At 35.2% G+C, this 17,221-nt stretch overlaps 1 protein-coding gene and 1 long non-coding RNA gene across 2 annotated transcripts; both read left to right on the plus strand.

Annotated features, from left to right (window-relative positions):
• The first annotated feature begins 8,035 nt into the window (after positions 1 to 8,035).
• LOC149264804 (uncharacterized) lies at positions 8,036 to 8,382 on the plus strand. Its single transcript, XR_016250162.1, has 3 exons — positions 8,036 to 8,097; positions 8,181 to 8,212; positions 8,366 to 8,382. It is a non-coding gene; the product is annotated as an uncharacterized LOC149264804 (long non-coding RNA).
• A 4,892-nt stretch (positions 8,383 to 13,274) lies between these two features.
• On the plus strand, positions 13,275 to 16,241 carry LOC149264805 (lysine histidine transporter 2-like). Its single transcript, XM_089390414.1, has 7 exons — positions 13,275 to 13,327; positions 13,612 to 13,995; positions 14,622 to 15,015; positions 15,241 to 15,346; positions 15,461 to 15,552; positions 15,799 to 15,867; positions 16,143 to 16,241. Exons 1-7 carry the CDS (start codon positions 13,275 to 13,277, stop codon positions 16,239 to 16,241), a joined length of 1,197 nt encoding a protein of 398 aa, XP_089246540.1.
• Positions 16,242 to 17,221: the final 980 nt, after the last annotated feature.

Genomic DNA, 17,221 nt, shown 5'->3' on the forward strand with positions numbered 1-17,221 from the left:
TTGGTGAATGGATCTCCCTCTGAGATTTTCATTCCTTCTAGAGGCCTCAGGCAGGGAGACCCACTTTCTCCATTTCTTTTCATCCTCATGATGGAAGGACTTGGTCGGTCTATCAAGCATGCTAAAGCAACGGGTAAGATCAAGGGCCTCCAACTAACAGAGAATGGTCAGGCTTTGACTCATCAACAATTTGTAGATGATACCATGTTACAGGGAATCCCCACAGTTAAAGAAGCTACAACCTACAAACAAATCCTGAATGACTTTGCCAAGGCTACAGGTATGGAAGTCAATCTCTCCAAATCAAAAATCTTTTTCTTTAATACCAATATTGCTATTCAGAGAAATATCTCCAGAATTCTAGGTTTTCAACGGGACTCCCTCCCCTCAAAATATTTGGGAGTCCCTCTAACTGCTAAACCGATGCACAAGAGCATTTGGGAACCGTTGATCAATAAGATGCAGGACAAAGTTAGAAAATGGACCAACAGAGCTTTAAATTTGGTAGGCAGGTTGGTTCTTACTAAGGCTATTCTACAAGCTATCCCTGTTTTTATGTTATCATCTCTCCCAGCTCCAAAAGGAGTTTTGCAGCAATTCAGAAATATCCAAAGAGACTTTCTCTGGGGTAAAGAGGAGACTAGGAAGAAATGGGCCTTAGTTTCATGGGAAAAAATCTGTAGACCCAAGCACCATGGGGGCCTTGGCTTGGATGACCAAGAGATTCTCAGTAATGTTTTAGGGGCCAAACTATGGTGGCATTGGGTTCATGATCCAAAAGCTCAATGGGAAAGTATTTGGAAAGAAAAATATGCCAACTCCTGGCAAACTAGTGACCTCATAAGAATGTCCGGAAATATAAAGGGGTCATACATCTGGAATAAAGCCTAGGAGAATAGGAGCCTAGTACAAAAAAAACAACTTCTAGGAAATCAAAGAGGGAGATCTAGCACTCTTCTGGGAGGATAGATGGCGGCAAGAACCAACATTAAAAGACGACTTTTCGAGCCTTAAGAACAAAACAGACACCCAAGGCTTAAACAAGGTAAAGGATTTCTGGGATCATACTCAGAACACAGAAAACTGGAGAATCTGGAGAAATATTAATTGCGGAGAAGACAGACCCTTGAAAACAAAAGCAGAAGAACTTAGGAGAATGTTGGATCAAAGGATGATCTTAGTAGCAGGGGGGCAGGACCAACTAAGATGGGGCAACAATAAAGAGGGCACCTTCAATCTAAAGGAAGCAAAAGGTATTCTCTTAGAGCTGGATTCCCATGTTCCGGATAAGATCTGGTAGAACCTTTGGAAGCACCAAGGGTGGATGAAGATAAAACTCTTCATGTGGCTGGTTCTTCAAAAGAAGATCTTAACTTGGGACAATATTAGAAAGAGGGGTATTATAGGCCCTTGTATGTGCTAGCTCTGTAAAGCTCAAGAGGAGACAATGGAACATATTCTCAATAGCTGCATCTTCACCTCCTGGTTATGGGATTCATTCGCTACCATTTTCCAAAAGACCAATAGGGACAAAGAGAGTATCATTAATACACTAAATAATTGGAGTAGAAACCTCTTAGACAATGAATTCCTCAGCTCGGCTTGGGTCCTAACGCAAAGCTTCATTATATGGAATGTCTGGAAAGAAAGGAACAAGAGAATATTCAAGGATGAAAAGAATCCCCCTCATCGACTGTTTGAGCTAACCTTGAAACAGCTTAAGGAGACAGTTGGCTCCACAGTTCGTAATCACCCCAAGAATCCTCCCTCAGAGGCTAATTTAAGAATCCTCAAACAATTGGGTTTGCAAGGGCTCATTCCTCAAGGCTTGGATAGGAAGGGGATCACAGAGGAAGTGGAGAAGGACTTTTGGCATCCTCCTCCGATAGGTTTTTTGAAATTCAACATTGATGGTGCTTCAAAAGGCAACCCAAGAATTGCTAGTTTTGGAGGGGTTTCAAGGGATGAAGAAGGAAACATCATCCTTATCTTCTATTGACATTTAGGTAGGGCTACCAACAACATGGCAGAATTAAAGGCTTTGGAACAATGCTTAGAGTTTATGAAGCAGTTTAACCGCTTAAATGTAATTATAGAAGTGGACTCCAGGTTAACCATTAATTAAGTGAAAAGAATTAGCTGTGGAGCTGTGACAGAGAAAGTTTCAAAACACTGGAGGCTAATTAGGGTTATCCAAAGAAATCAAAGTCACCTACTTGGTCTTCGCACAGCTAGTTTCAACCATGTTCGTAAAAAAGTCGATTAGTTGGCGGATACTCTCGCCAAACAAGGAGTGTGTTGTAAAGAAGGCAAGGATTTGAGGAAGTGGCAGGAGATGCCTCAGAGCAGACTAAAGGCTCTTTGTACCAAGCAAGTGGATGAGGATATGGATGTATTTTGTAAAAGAGCCAAGGAAGTGAGTACGAAATGACTATCTCGCAATATGATTCACCTTTGTTCTTTAGACTGTACGTTGGAGGTTGGCCTTGGAAAACCTCAGCATTCATTAACAGGCGTTCTCAATTTTCCGGGTGGGCGCACCATGGTAAGGATCACATCATTCTAGGGTTTCATGGCAGGCACAGACGATAGATTGCGAGGGGCGAGAAGTACAACTTTTCCGACAACCGCAAGTTCCATTATTTCCTTTTTTGGAAAGGAAAACTGCTGCTATGGTGATTTTCAGGTGATTGCACGTCCCTTAGGCAGGAAATAGTTTTTGTGTTTTGGGAGCGATTTCATTTGGCTTCCTACACGTGGCAGCGGGGGTGGAAATGAATACCGCCCTCCCCGGGCACTATTGTTCGGATACCTTGTTCTGTGCGATATGCTTCCCAACCGTTGGATTTCGCGGGGCAGATCCACGGTCAGGAATGATCGTGCAGTTTGGTGGGGCTGGACTGGTAAAACTTCGTTTTACTTCATTGGGCGATTTCTTCCTCTATCGATGGATTGCTCGTGGTGATTGGATGGCTAAGATCCATAATGCAAGTTAGGGGAGTAGGAGTTCAGATGACTCTGCGGTTTTCTTCTGTTTTTCTGTCCACGTGGTGCAAACTTTGTTTATTTTTCAAGGGTTCGGAGGTAATCTGTGTTAGGTTTAAGGTCATGCCTTAGGCGGTTAGCATTTTTCTGCCAAAGTCCACGGTGTTGGTGGACTTTTGTATACTATGTAAATTTTTGTTGGCTTAATGATATAGAAGGTAATACTCTTTCTTTAGCGAAAAAAAAAAAATTTGTCTTTGGTCTATTCTTTTACAGGAATAATATATCATGTCACATTAAAAAAATGTCCTAAATATTAGAAAAATAGCTTGTGATCATAATGAAGTGCTCAATTACCATTTTGAAAAGCCCATGCTTATTTTTTCTACTTTTGTTTTTTTTAGTGCCTTGGCTTATTTTGACTAAAAATGGCTTGTGATTTATTCCATAAAGCTTTCAATTACCATTGTGAAAACCCCGGGGTTATTTTGACTATTTTTATTTTGTTGAGCGCCTTAGCTTATTTTGAGTAATTTTGTATTTTGAGTGTTTTACTTAATGCTTTGAGATCAATTTCATTTTGACTATAGTGAATTTCTCTTTAAAAAAATAATTATATAATTATTAAACTAAACTTCTCTTACAATACAAATAATTATTGAAGATGTTACATACTCATATTTATTTAATATACCTATTTAGATTGTCAACCACTTCTAATATAGTTGTATTTGGAGGATTCAACTCGTACTAAGGACATGAATATAATAAGTGATGGTATTTTGTAGGGCAATGTTTAATAGGAAGGATTGCTTTGTGTAATTGGTTGGGTTGTATATTTCATCTATGATGTGGACAATAATGTGAATCTAATTTTTTAAGATGAGGAAATCATAGGCTCATATTTAAGATATTATGAACATGATTAGTTAACAATGTTCAAATGCAGATGCTAAGTTGATTACCTCATGAATAGATTGTAGAGTTTACCTCGTAGATTGCAGAGTTTGCTTAGTCTTGACAATTTTCAGCGTCATGGTTTATTCAGTAAATAAAATATGTAGTGAGTAAATAAAGATGTGTGAGCCCATCTGTAAAATAAGATATTTGGTGAAAATAAGTTATTAAGAAATAGTTAAATATGTAATTATATGTTTAATAAATTTGACACATGTAGTAGATTATTGGATTTAAATAAATTATAAAAAGGGATAGTATTTAAATTCTTGATATTCAAAAAAAATAAATCTATCTCATTTACTAGCAGTTGAGGATCGTCATCATTGTAATTATATGGCTTTCTTTAGTTTCTTTCATATGGAAAAATTTATGTACATAATCAAAATTATTAACTCCCACAAGCTAAAAACCTTTATAAAATCTTTAAAATATGGATGTATACTAGGTGAAAACACATTTGCTAAGTTAGGAAGAAACAAGGTACTCTAAGAGGGAGATTAAAGGAAGTGGAGATATGGTGAAACACATACACTGAAAAAAGCAAGACACTCTCATAGGAAGATTGAAAAAAACAAGACACTATCATAGGAAGATTAAAGGAAGTTGAGATGAAAGAATAATTGTAAGAGAATTTCTAGATAAAGAGAAGTCGACACTCACAAATTTAAGTAGAATATAAAATAAAAATCACAAAAAAATACCAAAACGTCATCAAATTTTCATTTTACGAGCAGAGAACATTTGAAATTCGAAGCCTGATCCTATCACCATCCATAAATCGATCGGTGTTTTTTCTCACATTATTTGCGCTGTTGCGAGATTACCAATGCAAACAACGGTCTCTTTATTCTCTGTACTGTTGATTGACCAACTCTTCTGCTTTCACTGAAGAGGAAGACGACATCGACGTTGAAGGATGGAATTGCGTTTGGATTGATAACGCCAGACGATGGCGGTGCTGACGAGAAATTTATGGAAGATAGATGAATGCTAACTCGCTGCCTGTCAGTAACAGTTGGGCACAGTTACATGTGTGTCCACCAATGAAATCTTAATAGCGTCGAACGTGATAAACGAGTAGCACAGCCTGCCATTGACAAGACCAAGAAGGCGCGCCTCGGGTTATGTAGTTCTGGTGATGGCTGCGAATCGCGATTCTACAACAGCCTAAAAAATTTGAAAGCCAAAGTTAAAATTTGAAAATGCAGAAATACATAATAACAAGAGCATTTGGTGACAATGTCTGGTTTTGCTTTTTCGCAGATTGTCACCGTTTGAATTTTGTTTATTATGCAGTTTTGTACTCTTATATTTATTATCTGTCATAATATTTCTGGATTATATAGTTTTCATACATGATATAAGCATGTATTTTATAATATTTTATTCAAAATTTAAATAAATTTAAATAATAAAATGATTTACAAATTAGCATAAAGAAAGTTATCAGAATCTATATTCTGGAACATTAAGACACAAAAAGAAAAAGTATAACAAAAAATTGTAAATTTCACTTGTATAAAGAATATTTATATTGAAATTTAGTCTTCTACCAAAATTTGAAATTGCATTACATAAATAAACTAAGCTTATTATATATAATGTTGAAATGATATATTTACAGTGATTGTGCATGAACAAGGACAGGTGACGTTTGACTTATTTTTAATGGTAAAAATGAACTTTATTTTGAATAAAACTCGAGAAGTTATTATGTTGAAGTTTGTGAATAAATTTAAGCTTAGGAAAAGAATTAAATCAAATTTTTTCCAATTATTATTATTTTAAATTTAAAATTACATTCTAAATATTAAATGTTACGTAAATTTAACATTTATTATTAATCATAATTCTTTTTATATATTAATTTTAATATAGATAAATTTTATATTTATTTCTTATTATATTTTCAAAATTAACCAAAAAAAAAAATAATAATAATAATAATATTTCAACAACAAACCAATAACAATGATGAATAATTCTTATTTATGAGCGATCATTTAAATTTTGATATCTCATTTCTATATAAAAATCTATAATATGTTATTCAAAAATATTGTTTTCCCAATCAAAATTTATAAATTTTTATGGGAAAAATTCTAAATAAATTACTTGAAAATTAAATAAATATCTAAATCATTTATTAATCAGCAAATTTAAAATCAAGTTGTGTTTAGTGAAACTTTTTGAAAGCTTTTTTGGTGAGTTTTTTAGGTGAAATTTCTCTAAAATCTGATTTATTGAAATTACAAGCTTTATAGATAACCCCTACACAATCAAAATACCCTAGAGTTTTTCAAAATTTTCAAAATGCTGAATCTATATATATTCAAAACCCTAATTTAAATAAAACAAATTAAAATTTCACTCCAATTTTCTCTACCAAAATTTAATACAACGCACTAAAACCAACTCTATTTAAAATAGATGGTGAATGAAATTAACCCTTTCAATATATCCACTAACGAGAGATTTGGTGTCTGCGTCTTTGATTTCAAATATTATTGTGTTTATTATAAAGTTGTGAACGGATTTTATTTCGGGTTCAGAACCATGATAAGATATATTGTAATGTTGTAATAAAGTTTTCACTTTGTAAAAGTGGGGCGAGGATTTAATTTGTTTTAATATTGGACTACAATGTAAAACCTAATGGGTGCGTGACATATTTTGCAAATGGCGGGTTGTTTTATATTATAAGAAGGTTTTAACTATATAATACGCAGATGGAAAATTTGCTAGTTCGAAGGTGCCGTATGAAGCCAAATAATAGATAGGGTGGGGGGGTTTATAATTCTTCGGGTGAAGGCGGGGCTACAGCATGATAAAATGGTAATAGAAATGGGCTTTCAAGCGACCGGTGGTTCCCCAATCCCTTTAAAGGGCTCAAGTGGAAAAACAGCGCGCTCAAATGGTTATAAAATTGCTGAACCAGTTTACTAGACCTCGTCTCTGAATTGTGTATAATTGACGGGGTCCTCGTACACGTCGATCGACGGGTATCTGACTCCGCTGGGGAGCATCGAACGTGACAAAAATGATGTGCAGCATTAAATGTTCGGTAGGCATAATTGACACGTGTTGAGTAAGTAGTCAGCCAACGTGGATGGATATGGAAAAGAGTTAATCGGATGGATGAGGCGGGTTGAAAATATATAACATGCTATGGAGTATTAAAATGGGGTAAAAATAGACATATAGAGCCACTACCCAATTAATACGGTTGTATATGTAGATACGTTGACAGTTAGTTCTTGGGATAATCTATTTAACAAGGGGTTTGTCGAGAAGATGGGAGCATTTATTGTGAAGCTTCACACAAAAAGGGCCGAATACATCAAGCAGATGAAGAAGCAATCTGTCCCATAGGCTATCTTTAGCCTCGTGGACATTAAAATAATTTTTTCTTCTTCTATGCTTATTATTAGTCCCTGATTGGGACTATTAGAGATCTATCGTTGACCGAGTATTAGTTTATACTTTGACCGATTTTTTTTTCGGTGTTTTTGCGTTTTAAACTAAGTTTAATGCTCCCAATTTCATTCAACAAAATTTTAAGCAAAGTTTTTGTTTCAGAAAACAATTGAGGTCTTATTACAGCCTTCACGTTGCCCGATGCAAAAAGATTGCCGCAATATCATCTTATCCAAAGTAGGCTGTGGAGGCAAAGTTTGCAATATCATCTTATCCAAAGTAGGCTGGTTGAAGCAAAGTTCTGCTGGTTTGGCCCATTTCGAAACTTAGGTCAGTCATTACACGTGTGCAGTGTGGCCCAAACTGATTGCCACGTTACTAATACGTGTGGTTTTATCCGTAACTGTGTTATGGTTTGCAGGCTATTAGAATAATCCACAGACTTGAAGAAAAAGGTTATGGCAATGGAGAAGCCAAGAGGTAGTGTTCGGTTTGATGGTCCAAACGTGGATGTTCTGGTGGACTTGGGCCATCCTCTTCTCAACAGGGTGGTTGATGGTTTTATCAAAGTGGATGGGGTAAGTACAGGCTTCACTTTATTTTCCTTTTTCATTTTTTTCTCCCCTTCTGATGTTTGTGTAGATGATTATGATGTTGGTTTTGGGTGTGTGGTTTTTGCCCAGATTGGTGCTCTGAATGCTGCCTCTCAAGATGCCTACAAGTTGGTTTTGCAAGGTGAGGAAGAGTTGGACATAATTTTTTTATATGAGTTTTGTATTGTGTTGTATTATTGATCAGAAAAATTTTGGTTTTTGCAGAAGAAGCCAACAAGGCTTCGTTCGAGAACATGGTATGAGTTTTAGTTTTGTGCTCGTAGTTTCTGTATTTTGTGTGTTCTTCCCAATAAAATCTCAGACAGGTTTGATTTCTGTAGTTTCTGTATCTTGTGTTGTGTTCTACCCAACAAAATCTCATAGACAGGTTTGATTTCTGTGGTTTTTAGGTTCAGAACATGGGCAAGCAATCTCTCCAGTGGGGTAAGTTATGCTATATGAAACATTTTGGATGCAATTTGTTAGTTTGTGGTTCCAATGATTTTCTGGGCTTTTGATAGGGACTATTAGCGATCGCTTGATCTAACATTAGTCTTTTAACATTAACTGCCAGTATAATCTTATAAATGCAGGCGTATAATCTTATAAATGTTGGTTTTGGTTTCCTGCCATTTGGCTTGTTTTTGCCTGCCACTTAGCTTGTTATTTTCTTTTGCTGCCACTTGGCTTGTTTGTCATTTCTGGCTGCAGCTATCAAGTTTTATGGGTATTTTCCCCTCTCATTTTCATTCTTGAAAAGTAGTGGCAGTTAGCCAAGAGGAACACTACCCACGGCTAGAACCAATTTCCACTGTTGGGGAGATGTGGTTATTCCCCTCTCTCCGACCTTTAGTAATATGAATCAGTCTTCTCAATGGGCGTGCAGGCAGAAGATGTTAAGTTTTATTCATTTTTCTGAGTACTCCATATCTACAATATGCCAGACTCTCTTATATGATTGTTCATTTAAGCCTATAAAATACACATAATATCTAATTCTTTTAGTAAAACTTGATTTGCAGTCAAATAGTCTGGCAAGGTCTCCGCAGTCTACCTTATCTACAGTTGGCAGTTGGTCCAGGGGAAGCTCGAAGGGTCCTTCACAGGTCTCATCCCCGCCAACAACTCCTTTGACAGAGAATACTGATGCATGGGATTTGCTCTATACAGCGACCAGCGAAGCTGTCGGGCTGGAGATGGATGGAGCTAATCCAATATCCACATCTCCGATGCATGCCCAAGGGTTTCAAAGGCATGTTAGAAGGCAAAACTTCTCTGCATCACAGTCTCCAGCTTTTCTGAATAAAGACCTCGCGTGAAAGAGCTGTAGTTTCTATGCGCTCTCTTCCAAGGACAGAATCAATAGTTCCCAAATTCTCCAGAGAAGTTGGAGTGACTAAATTTTTTTGTTTTCAAGCCCTAATCTAAATTTTTGTAACAAATTGCACACTGAATTTGCAACGCCATGCAGATAGCAAGAGAGACACTGAATTTGCAACACCATGCGGATAGCGCTTACGCATAAGCAGAGAGATTTATGAACCAGTCTCGAATAAAAGTGAACAACATGCTCTTTTACGTCGAACTGCATGAAAAATATATGAAACGTGGCAGAGTCCTTTTGACAGATATAAGAAATGTGGCATTGTCTTTTTGACGCGTGATATTATCATCTTCACATTTGTTCGTATTTATTTGCTTGGATTACAAAACTTTAAGGAATTTTGTTTTATTTTTTGATTTCATAGATTTAAAAATAATGACTTAATTTAGATTTAAGATGACTACATGGCTGGTTTGGCCAGCCAGATTGCTCATGCCATGCTTGATGATGATGAAAACAGTGATATGAATCAGTCTTCTCAGTGGGCGTGTAGGCAGAAGATGTTAAGTCGGCCATACTCTTTTATATGATTGTTCATATTCTTTTAGTAAAACTTGATTTGCAGTCAAATAGTCTGACAAGGTCTCCATTGTCTATCTTATCTGCAGTTGGCAGTTGGTCCAGGGGAATCTCGAAGGGTCCTTCATACGTCTCATCCCCGCCAACAACTCCTTTGACAACGAATACTGATGCATGGGATTTGCTCTATGAAGCGGCCGCCGAAGTTGTCAAGTTGGAGATGGATGGAGCTAATCCAATATCCACATCTCCGATGCATGCCCAAGGGTTTCAAGGGCATGTTAGAAGGAAAAACTTATCTGCATCACAGTCTCCAGCTTTTCTGAATAAAGACCTCGCGGGAAAGAGCTGTAGTTTCTCTGCGCTATCTTCCAAGGACAGAATCAATAGTTCCAAAATTCTCCAAAGAAGTTCGAGTGACTAAATATTTTTATTTTCAAGCCCTAATATGAATTTTTGTAACAAATTACACACTGAATTTGCAACGCCATGCAGACAACAAGATCTTTCAGGGAAGGTAGCAAGTTTGTTCAAACCAAACAGAATAAGTGATGAGCACTTGGTTCAAACCAAACAGTTCTATGATCTCTTAATATGCTCAGTAATAGAGTGAACTTATGAGCATGATAATTATATTGAGTGTGTAGACATGTTGCACAGAGCCTTTGTATTCTGTTGTTATGGGAGACCCCAGCAGAGACTACCGCCATGGTAGTGGCTCCCTTGTTAAATTTTAGTTTTGGTAAAATCAAAAAATAAACATATACAACCACCACCCAATTAATACCCTATAACATACTCAAAACATTTGTTGCTTATAAGACCACTATGCGCACTCGTGGTTCTGCTGCCATTGGACTCAGACAGAATGTTTTTGGATGCTGGGTGGTCTCCGATGTCTGCTCTTAATTAAGGCGGGTCCGTGCCTTATTAAAACTTGCTGACGTATTGCCTCGGGCCAGGGAGCCCTAGTGCCCTTGGAGGGCAAACTGTAAAAAAAAAAAATTAGTTGCTTTTTTAAATTAAGGTTAACATTACACTGTATAAAAAGTTCCATTGTATTATACAAATTAATACATCAACGTGATTACTAAATGTCACTATGAGTTACCATAAATATTTATTACTTTTAAGTTAACTAGTCAGTTTAGTTAATGGAGTTGATGTCAATTATTTAGGTGCAATTGAAAATATGTCAATTTGTGTTTATCAATTACATTTTATTAAAGTCATTATTCTAATATATTAAAACAATACATAATGAGATACGTTACATATAAGGGTAATTGTTTGGCCATAAATCTGAAATTAAAATTAAAGTTCAATAGGCTTTGTTTTATTCTGTTTAGGCCATGGATTGAATGAGTTTGAATGGAATAAAATTAACGTTCAGAAAGACCCACGGTTAGACAAAGCCTGAATATTTTTAAAGTTTGGAAGGCACAAGACCAATAGAAGTCGCTTATCAAAATTAAAATTATAATCAACCCGTCCTATCTAAAAATTTCTCCATTATTCCGGAAAAAAACTGCAATATTTGAAAATTAAAATTATACTTTAGTTGACCTACCTTAAAATATCTGAAGTTTTAAAAAATAATCGGCTCGTCCACACTTAAACTTCCTCCATTTTTCTGTAATAAAAACAACCATATGAAACAGTCTTTTATTCTGACCTTTCAAAAAATAATCTGGTCGTCTTAGCTTAAAATTCTTCCATTTTTCTTGTAATAAAAACAACCCTAGGAAGCAGTCCTTTATTCTTTGACTAAATTACACTGTGCGTGCTGTGTTGGATCCCTCGGCAAGATATTTGGAGGTGCTTTACTATGTAATATGGATAAACTAGAGCAACAGTTGTCGTCTGTTCGTATAAGATTAAAATTTCTCCATTATTCAGAAATAAAGTTTGTATTTGTAACGGCCGCCTTTTACTGAAATATAGATAAATATCAAGTGGACAAGATTAGTAGTGGCAAATTATTATTTTATTATATATGATTTAAAGTATTATTGTTATTTAATTTTAAAGTTATTATGAAGTTAGATATTAAATTGCTGTATGAGATTTTTTGTTTATGGGGCAAGAGATACACTAGACTATTTGACTGCTACGTCTATGAGATCTTTTGTTTATGGGGCAAGAGACTTACTAGGCGATTTGACTGCTAAAGCTAAGAATGCATACATACTCTACCCCCTCTTGTAGATGTCACATTTGACTGCTAAGTCTACTAAGGCATACATACTCTACCCCTCTGGTTTTGAACCTGTGACCTATTAGAAGGAAACACGTGCTCTTAACCATTAGACCCACTCAAGCTGTAAAGATGTTACATCATATTGTGACCAAACTATGGGTAACTGAAACTTGGTATCTAAATCACCCTTAAAGCATATATATTCTATCCATTTGGTTTTGACCCTGTTACCTCTTAGAATAAAACACATACTCTTAACTATTAGAACCATTCAAACTATAAAAATATCACAAAATTATAAATTACTTAAACTTGATATCAATATCACCCCTAGTAAATTGTTTTTGTTTTATGATCCACTCAAATTTACTCATACTTTAATTAATAGAAAAGAAAACCGACGTATTTTTATGATAATAAATTAAACGTCAATCCTATCCTAAGTTTGTAATAGGCAGAGTTCTGAATCTATCTAAATTTTGATTACAGAAAAAGTAAGAAATCTTCCTACACGTCTAATAAAGTACACTGTTATATCACAAGAATTTGGCCGGTTTTTTAAGTCAAATTTTTATTATGTAACAGTAATTTAACCGTTGCAATTTCGTCTTCCAAAGATAAGTTTATCATCTAAGATTCCGTCATAACTTCAAAACTCGTCTACTTATTCCAACCATAGAACACTTTATTATTTTCTAAGCTTTAATCGGAGAACTTATCCGCTTCTCTTGGCCCATGGAAATTAAATAAAAACATTTTTTTCCGGGTAAGTGCTAACTGAATTGCAGAAATTTGAAGTCTGTTTTCAATTTTTTCAATGTTGAAATAGTATTTAAAATTAGATAGCTATTTATTAAGTCACGTTTCGTGAAGTAATTATTTAATTTAGTGTGTGGTTGTATGTTATTTTATTTTAGATTATTAATTATTTTGAAAAGGTTTAAATACTTTTCATTAGATTCATGGTAATTATCCATTTTTAATTTTTGTGTGATCAATTAATATTAATGTGTACGTAAATTTTTGTATTATTTTATCTTGAGTTTCTAACATTTTATTTATTAAGTTTTGAAGATGGTTATAATACTTCTCGCAGAAACATGCAAAAGGCACCAGAGGCACTAAAACAACTGGAAAATCTGACGAGGATTGGCGGCCAATTACATCATCTCGTCATGCCAAGTGGTGGTACTCAACATTCCACAATGTCACTGCCATGGTGGGGGCTGGAGTCCTCAGCTTGCCCTCTGCGATGGCAAGCTTAGGATGGTAAATTCATTAACTTTTACTATAGAATTTTCTGAAACGGTACAGTGATGACACAATACACCTATGCATCTCATTCTCATACATGAAGTCATGAAGTCATTCCATGGACTGACTCTGTAGGTGGCAGCTTCCATTTATGTTTTCAAGCGAAAATGCTAGCATGTTTATTGTACTTTATGCTAGATTTTATGTTTTTGTGATAGAAATATTTAGTCATATTTGAATACACATCATTCATCAGGATTATCTCACTACATTTCTGAACAGTCTTGATTGTTTTGCAGGGGCCCGGGTGTTGTAGTGCTTATCCTATCATGGGTAATTACTCTATATACACTTTGGCAGATGGTGGAGATGCATGAGATGATTCCAGGAAAACGTTTTGATCGGTATCATGAGTTGGGGCAGGAAGCTTTTGGCCAAAAACTTGGTTTATGGATTGTTGTTCCACAGCAATTGATAGTTGAAGTTGGTGTTGATATAGTCTACATGGTTGCTGGGGGCAAGTCATTGAAGAAGTTTCATGATATTGTTTGTCCAAGTTGTAAACAAATAAGGGAGTCATACTTCATCGCTATTTTTGGTTCAGTCCATTTTGTGCTAGCACAACTGCCCAATTTCAATTCAATTGCTGGAATTTCGCTGGCTGCAGCGATCATGTCTCTAAGGTATGCTTTTGAGGAGTCGTTGCGAGAAGTAAATGCTGCTGTTGTAATTTGAGTGTCCGAAAATTATTGGTTGCGTTTGCACACTGGTTTTCTGCTTTTAATTGTTGGAAATAGTAAATTACTCCATGCCATGCATAGAGAGATAAGGGTAACTGGGGTTGAATATTACAGTGCATGGAGAGATAAGCTGAGGTAAGTCTAGTCTAATATTAGAGTGTGAGTTTGTTAAATATGATTTAGTTGGAGAAAAGGAATTTCAAGTTAGAGTATGTCATGATTTTATATTTAGTGAATGTGTTCTTTATATATTTTGCAATTCAGGTTATGGAAATGTATGTGCAAACTAATAACAACGATTTTATAAATAACTATTTATGTGAGAAATTTAATAATTTGTTTTATATGTATTGTGTGCTTTCCTTTTCTGCCTTTCCATCATTAATTACATTATTAATTAAGTGTATCAACTTTTCCCCAACAAATTATTTTTATCATTGGACTAAAAAGTTGAATTTCACTTAACCAATTACATTTCTTCTCCTTTCTCTGGGCAACTATGCAAAATTAATATAAGAAAGTATGTTTTTGAGGAGCCATACTGATTTTACTCCGATTGGACTGCTCAGCTACTCTACAATTGCTTGGGTAGCCTCTGCTCATAAAGGACGATCGCCGGATGTGGATTATGGTATTCCAAACACATCAGCTAAGAATGTTGTCTTTAATGTGTTCAATGCCTTGGGAGACGTTGCCTTTGCTTATGCAGGACATAATGTAGTCTTAGAGATCCAAGCTACTATTCCTTCGAAACCAGGGATGCCATCCAAGATCCCTATGTGGCGAGGAGTTGTTTTTGCGTATATTATAGTTGCTCTCTGTTTTTTTCCAGTTGCATTAGTCGGCTATTGGACCTTCGGAAATTCCGTTGACGACGATATTCTTCTTACACTTCGAACGCCCACATGGCTTATTGCAATGGCCAATATTATGGTGGTAGTCCATATGATTGGAGGCTATCAGGTATACTCTAATATTTTGCTGTTTATAGTAATTGCCTCACATTATTGGATTATAACCTAGTACAAATATGCATATTTCTCGCAGTTCCATAAATCTTTTTACTCGAATTCATGAATTTAAGTGGGTGCCAAGAACCATCTACATCAATTTTTCATTTCGAGGCGCAGCTTGGTAAATATCAGTGTAACTTGTTGAGTTCCTGAAATTGTTTAGTGTTTCTTGTAGATTTTTGCTATGCCAGTATTTGATATGATGGAAACAGTGCTGGTCAAGAAACTTCACTTTACTCCAGGACTTCCGCTTCGTTTGGTTTCTCGCTCAACCTACGTCGGTAAGTGGAATCGGTCTTACCGAAAAATAAGCAGAAACTTTGCGTTCTCACAAACAATTTAAATTACTTTCTATGGATGAAATGTTGTTCTAACTCACTTTTTCTTAATACCAGCTCTAACATGCTTCGTTGGCATATCATTTCCTTTCTTTGGGAGTCTGCTTGGGTTCTTTGGAGGATTTGCTTTTTTTCCGACAACTTACTTTGTAAGTACTCTATAATAATGAAGACAAGACTTTCATCAGGTTTAGTTTATTGACCTTGCTTGATTCATTCTTTACTCTGTAATAATGAAGTTGAAACTTTCATCTTCTAGTCATCAAGTTTAGTTTATTGAAATATATATATCAGCAAGTCATAATTAGTTAATTGACCACAAGAATGACTCAAACAAGTTCAATAATATATATATTTATTGTCATTAACTTGTGTTATACGTCTCCCTATTGCAGCTTCCTTGCACCATGTGGCTCGCAATATACAAACCAAAAAGATACAGCTTGTCGTGGATAACCAATTGGGTTAGTATTCTGAAACGTGCTTGAAGGCATCACCCTGTACTGCGTTAGAATAAACTTTCCAATGGTCAAAAAAGAGAAACGGAACAATATAAAGGATATACGAGCACACTGAGGAAAAAATCATGAAGAAAAGAAGAAAAGGGGATAAGAATTCATGAAAGTTCTTTAGCATGTATAATGCAAATAAATATTATTGACTTTTCTAAAATGCGCAGAACTAAGAAATAACATTCGGAAGCATATACATACTTCTAATGTATTTACTTTTTATGCAGATATGCATCATCTTGGGGGTTCTACTCATGTGTGTGGCATCTATCGGTGGTTTATACAATATCATTAAAACCGCAAAGACATACAGGTTCTACTCTTAGGTAGAAATATGACACTGCTCTGTCATCTATGGGCGGTTTATAAAATATCATTAAAACCGAAAAGATATAAAAATTCTACTCTAGTCTCAAGTAGAAAGATAACACTGAATATAGCAATTAATGCGCAGTAGCAGAGAAAATATATCATGTGTATTATTTTGGGACAGTTGTCCAAACTTATCTTGTAAGAGTATCTGTATTCGTCCAACCTGTGGTTTCCTTTTCTTGGCTTTTCTGTAAGATTATCTAGCTAAACCCAGCCTTGGCTTCTTTTTCTTGTATTTTGCATCGTCTTAGAATCAGCTAAGATATTGAACTGAACATCTGTTCGCTTGAAAGAAGAGTTTTATATTACATTAAATTTTAATATAACACAACTTGCTTAAAATCTGTTTTGCCCAAATCTGGTCACAAAATATTTTAGTAGAATTGATTGTGTAAATGTTATGAGATCCTGGGAAGTAGTACTAATATGAAACAAAACGTATTTGCATTATGCAGATGTAAAATCTTAAGAGGACACTGTTACAGCTTCTTCACTTTCAGGTTTTTCTTCTAAAAAGTCTAATAAAGCATAGACTGGTTGTTATTAGAAGTTCTAAATCTATATGAAGGAAACTTTGAATTTTAAAGTAGATGTTATAACTTTGAGATCTAAAATAGATGTTATAAGGAGAATAAAAATAAGAGTTAAAATAAAAAATGAGATGAACTTTTCAAAAAATGAAAGAAAACTATTTATCTTTTAATTGTATTTTTTTTAATTTCCTCATATGTTTATTCACATATTCAAATCTCAAGTGTATGGGAATTTTTCATGCAGAATTTAATTATGATCTAATGAGTACCTACTCTTTATCGACATAATTTTGAGTAGAACTGTACCAAAAGGAATTGAAAATGCATGTAACATTTTGTTTCATATATTTTCAATTTTATTAAGTAGGTGTACTTAAAATTAGAGTTGGTACTTGTTTGAT

Source organism: Pinus tabuliformis, chromosome 6, assembly GCF_031772625.1.
Source record: "Pinus tabuliformis cultivar Carrire ecotype Pingquan chromosome 6, CPIR1, whole genome shotgun sequence".
Lineage (NCBI taxonomy): Eukaryota > Viridiplantae > Streptophyta > Pinopsida > Pinales > Pinaceae > Pinus > Pinus tabuliformis.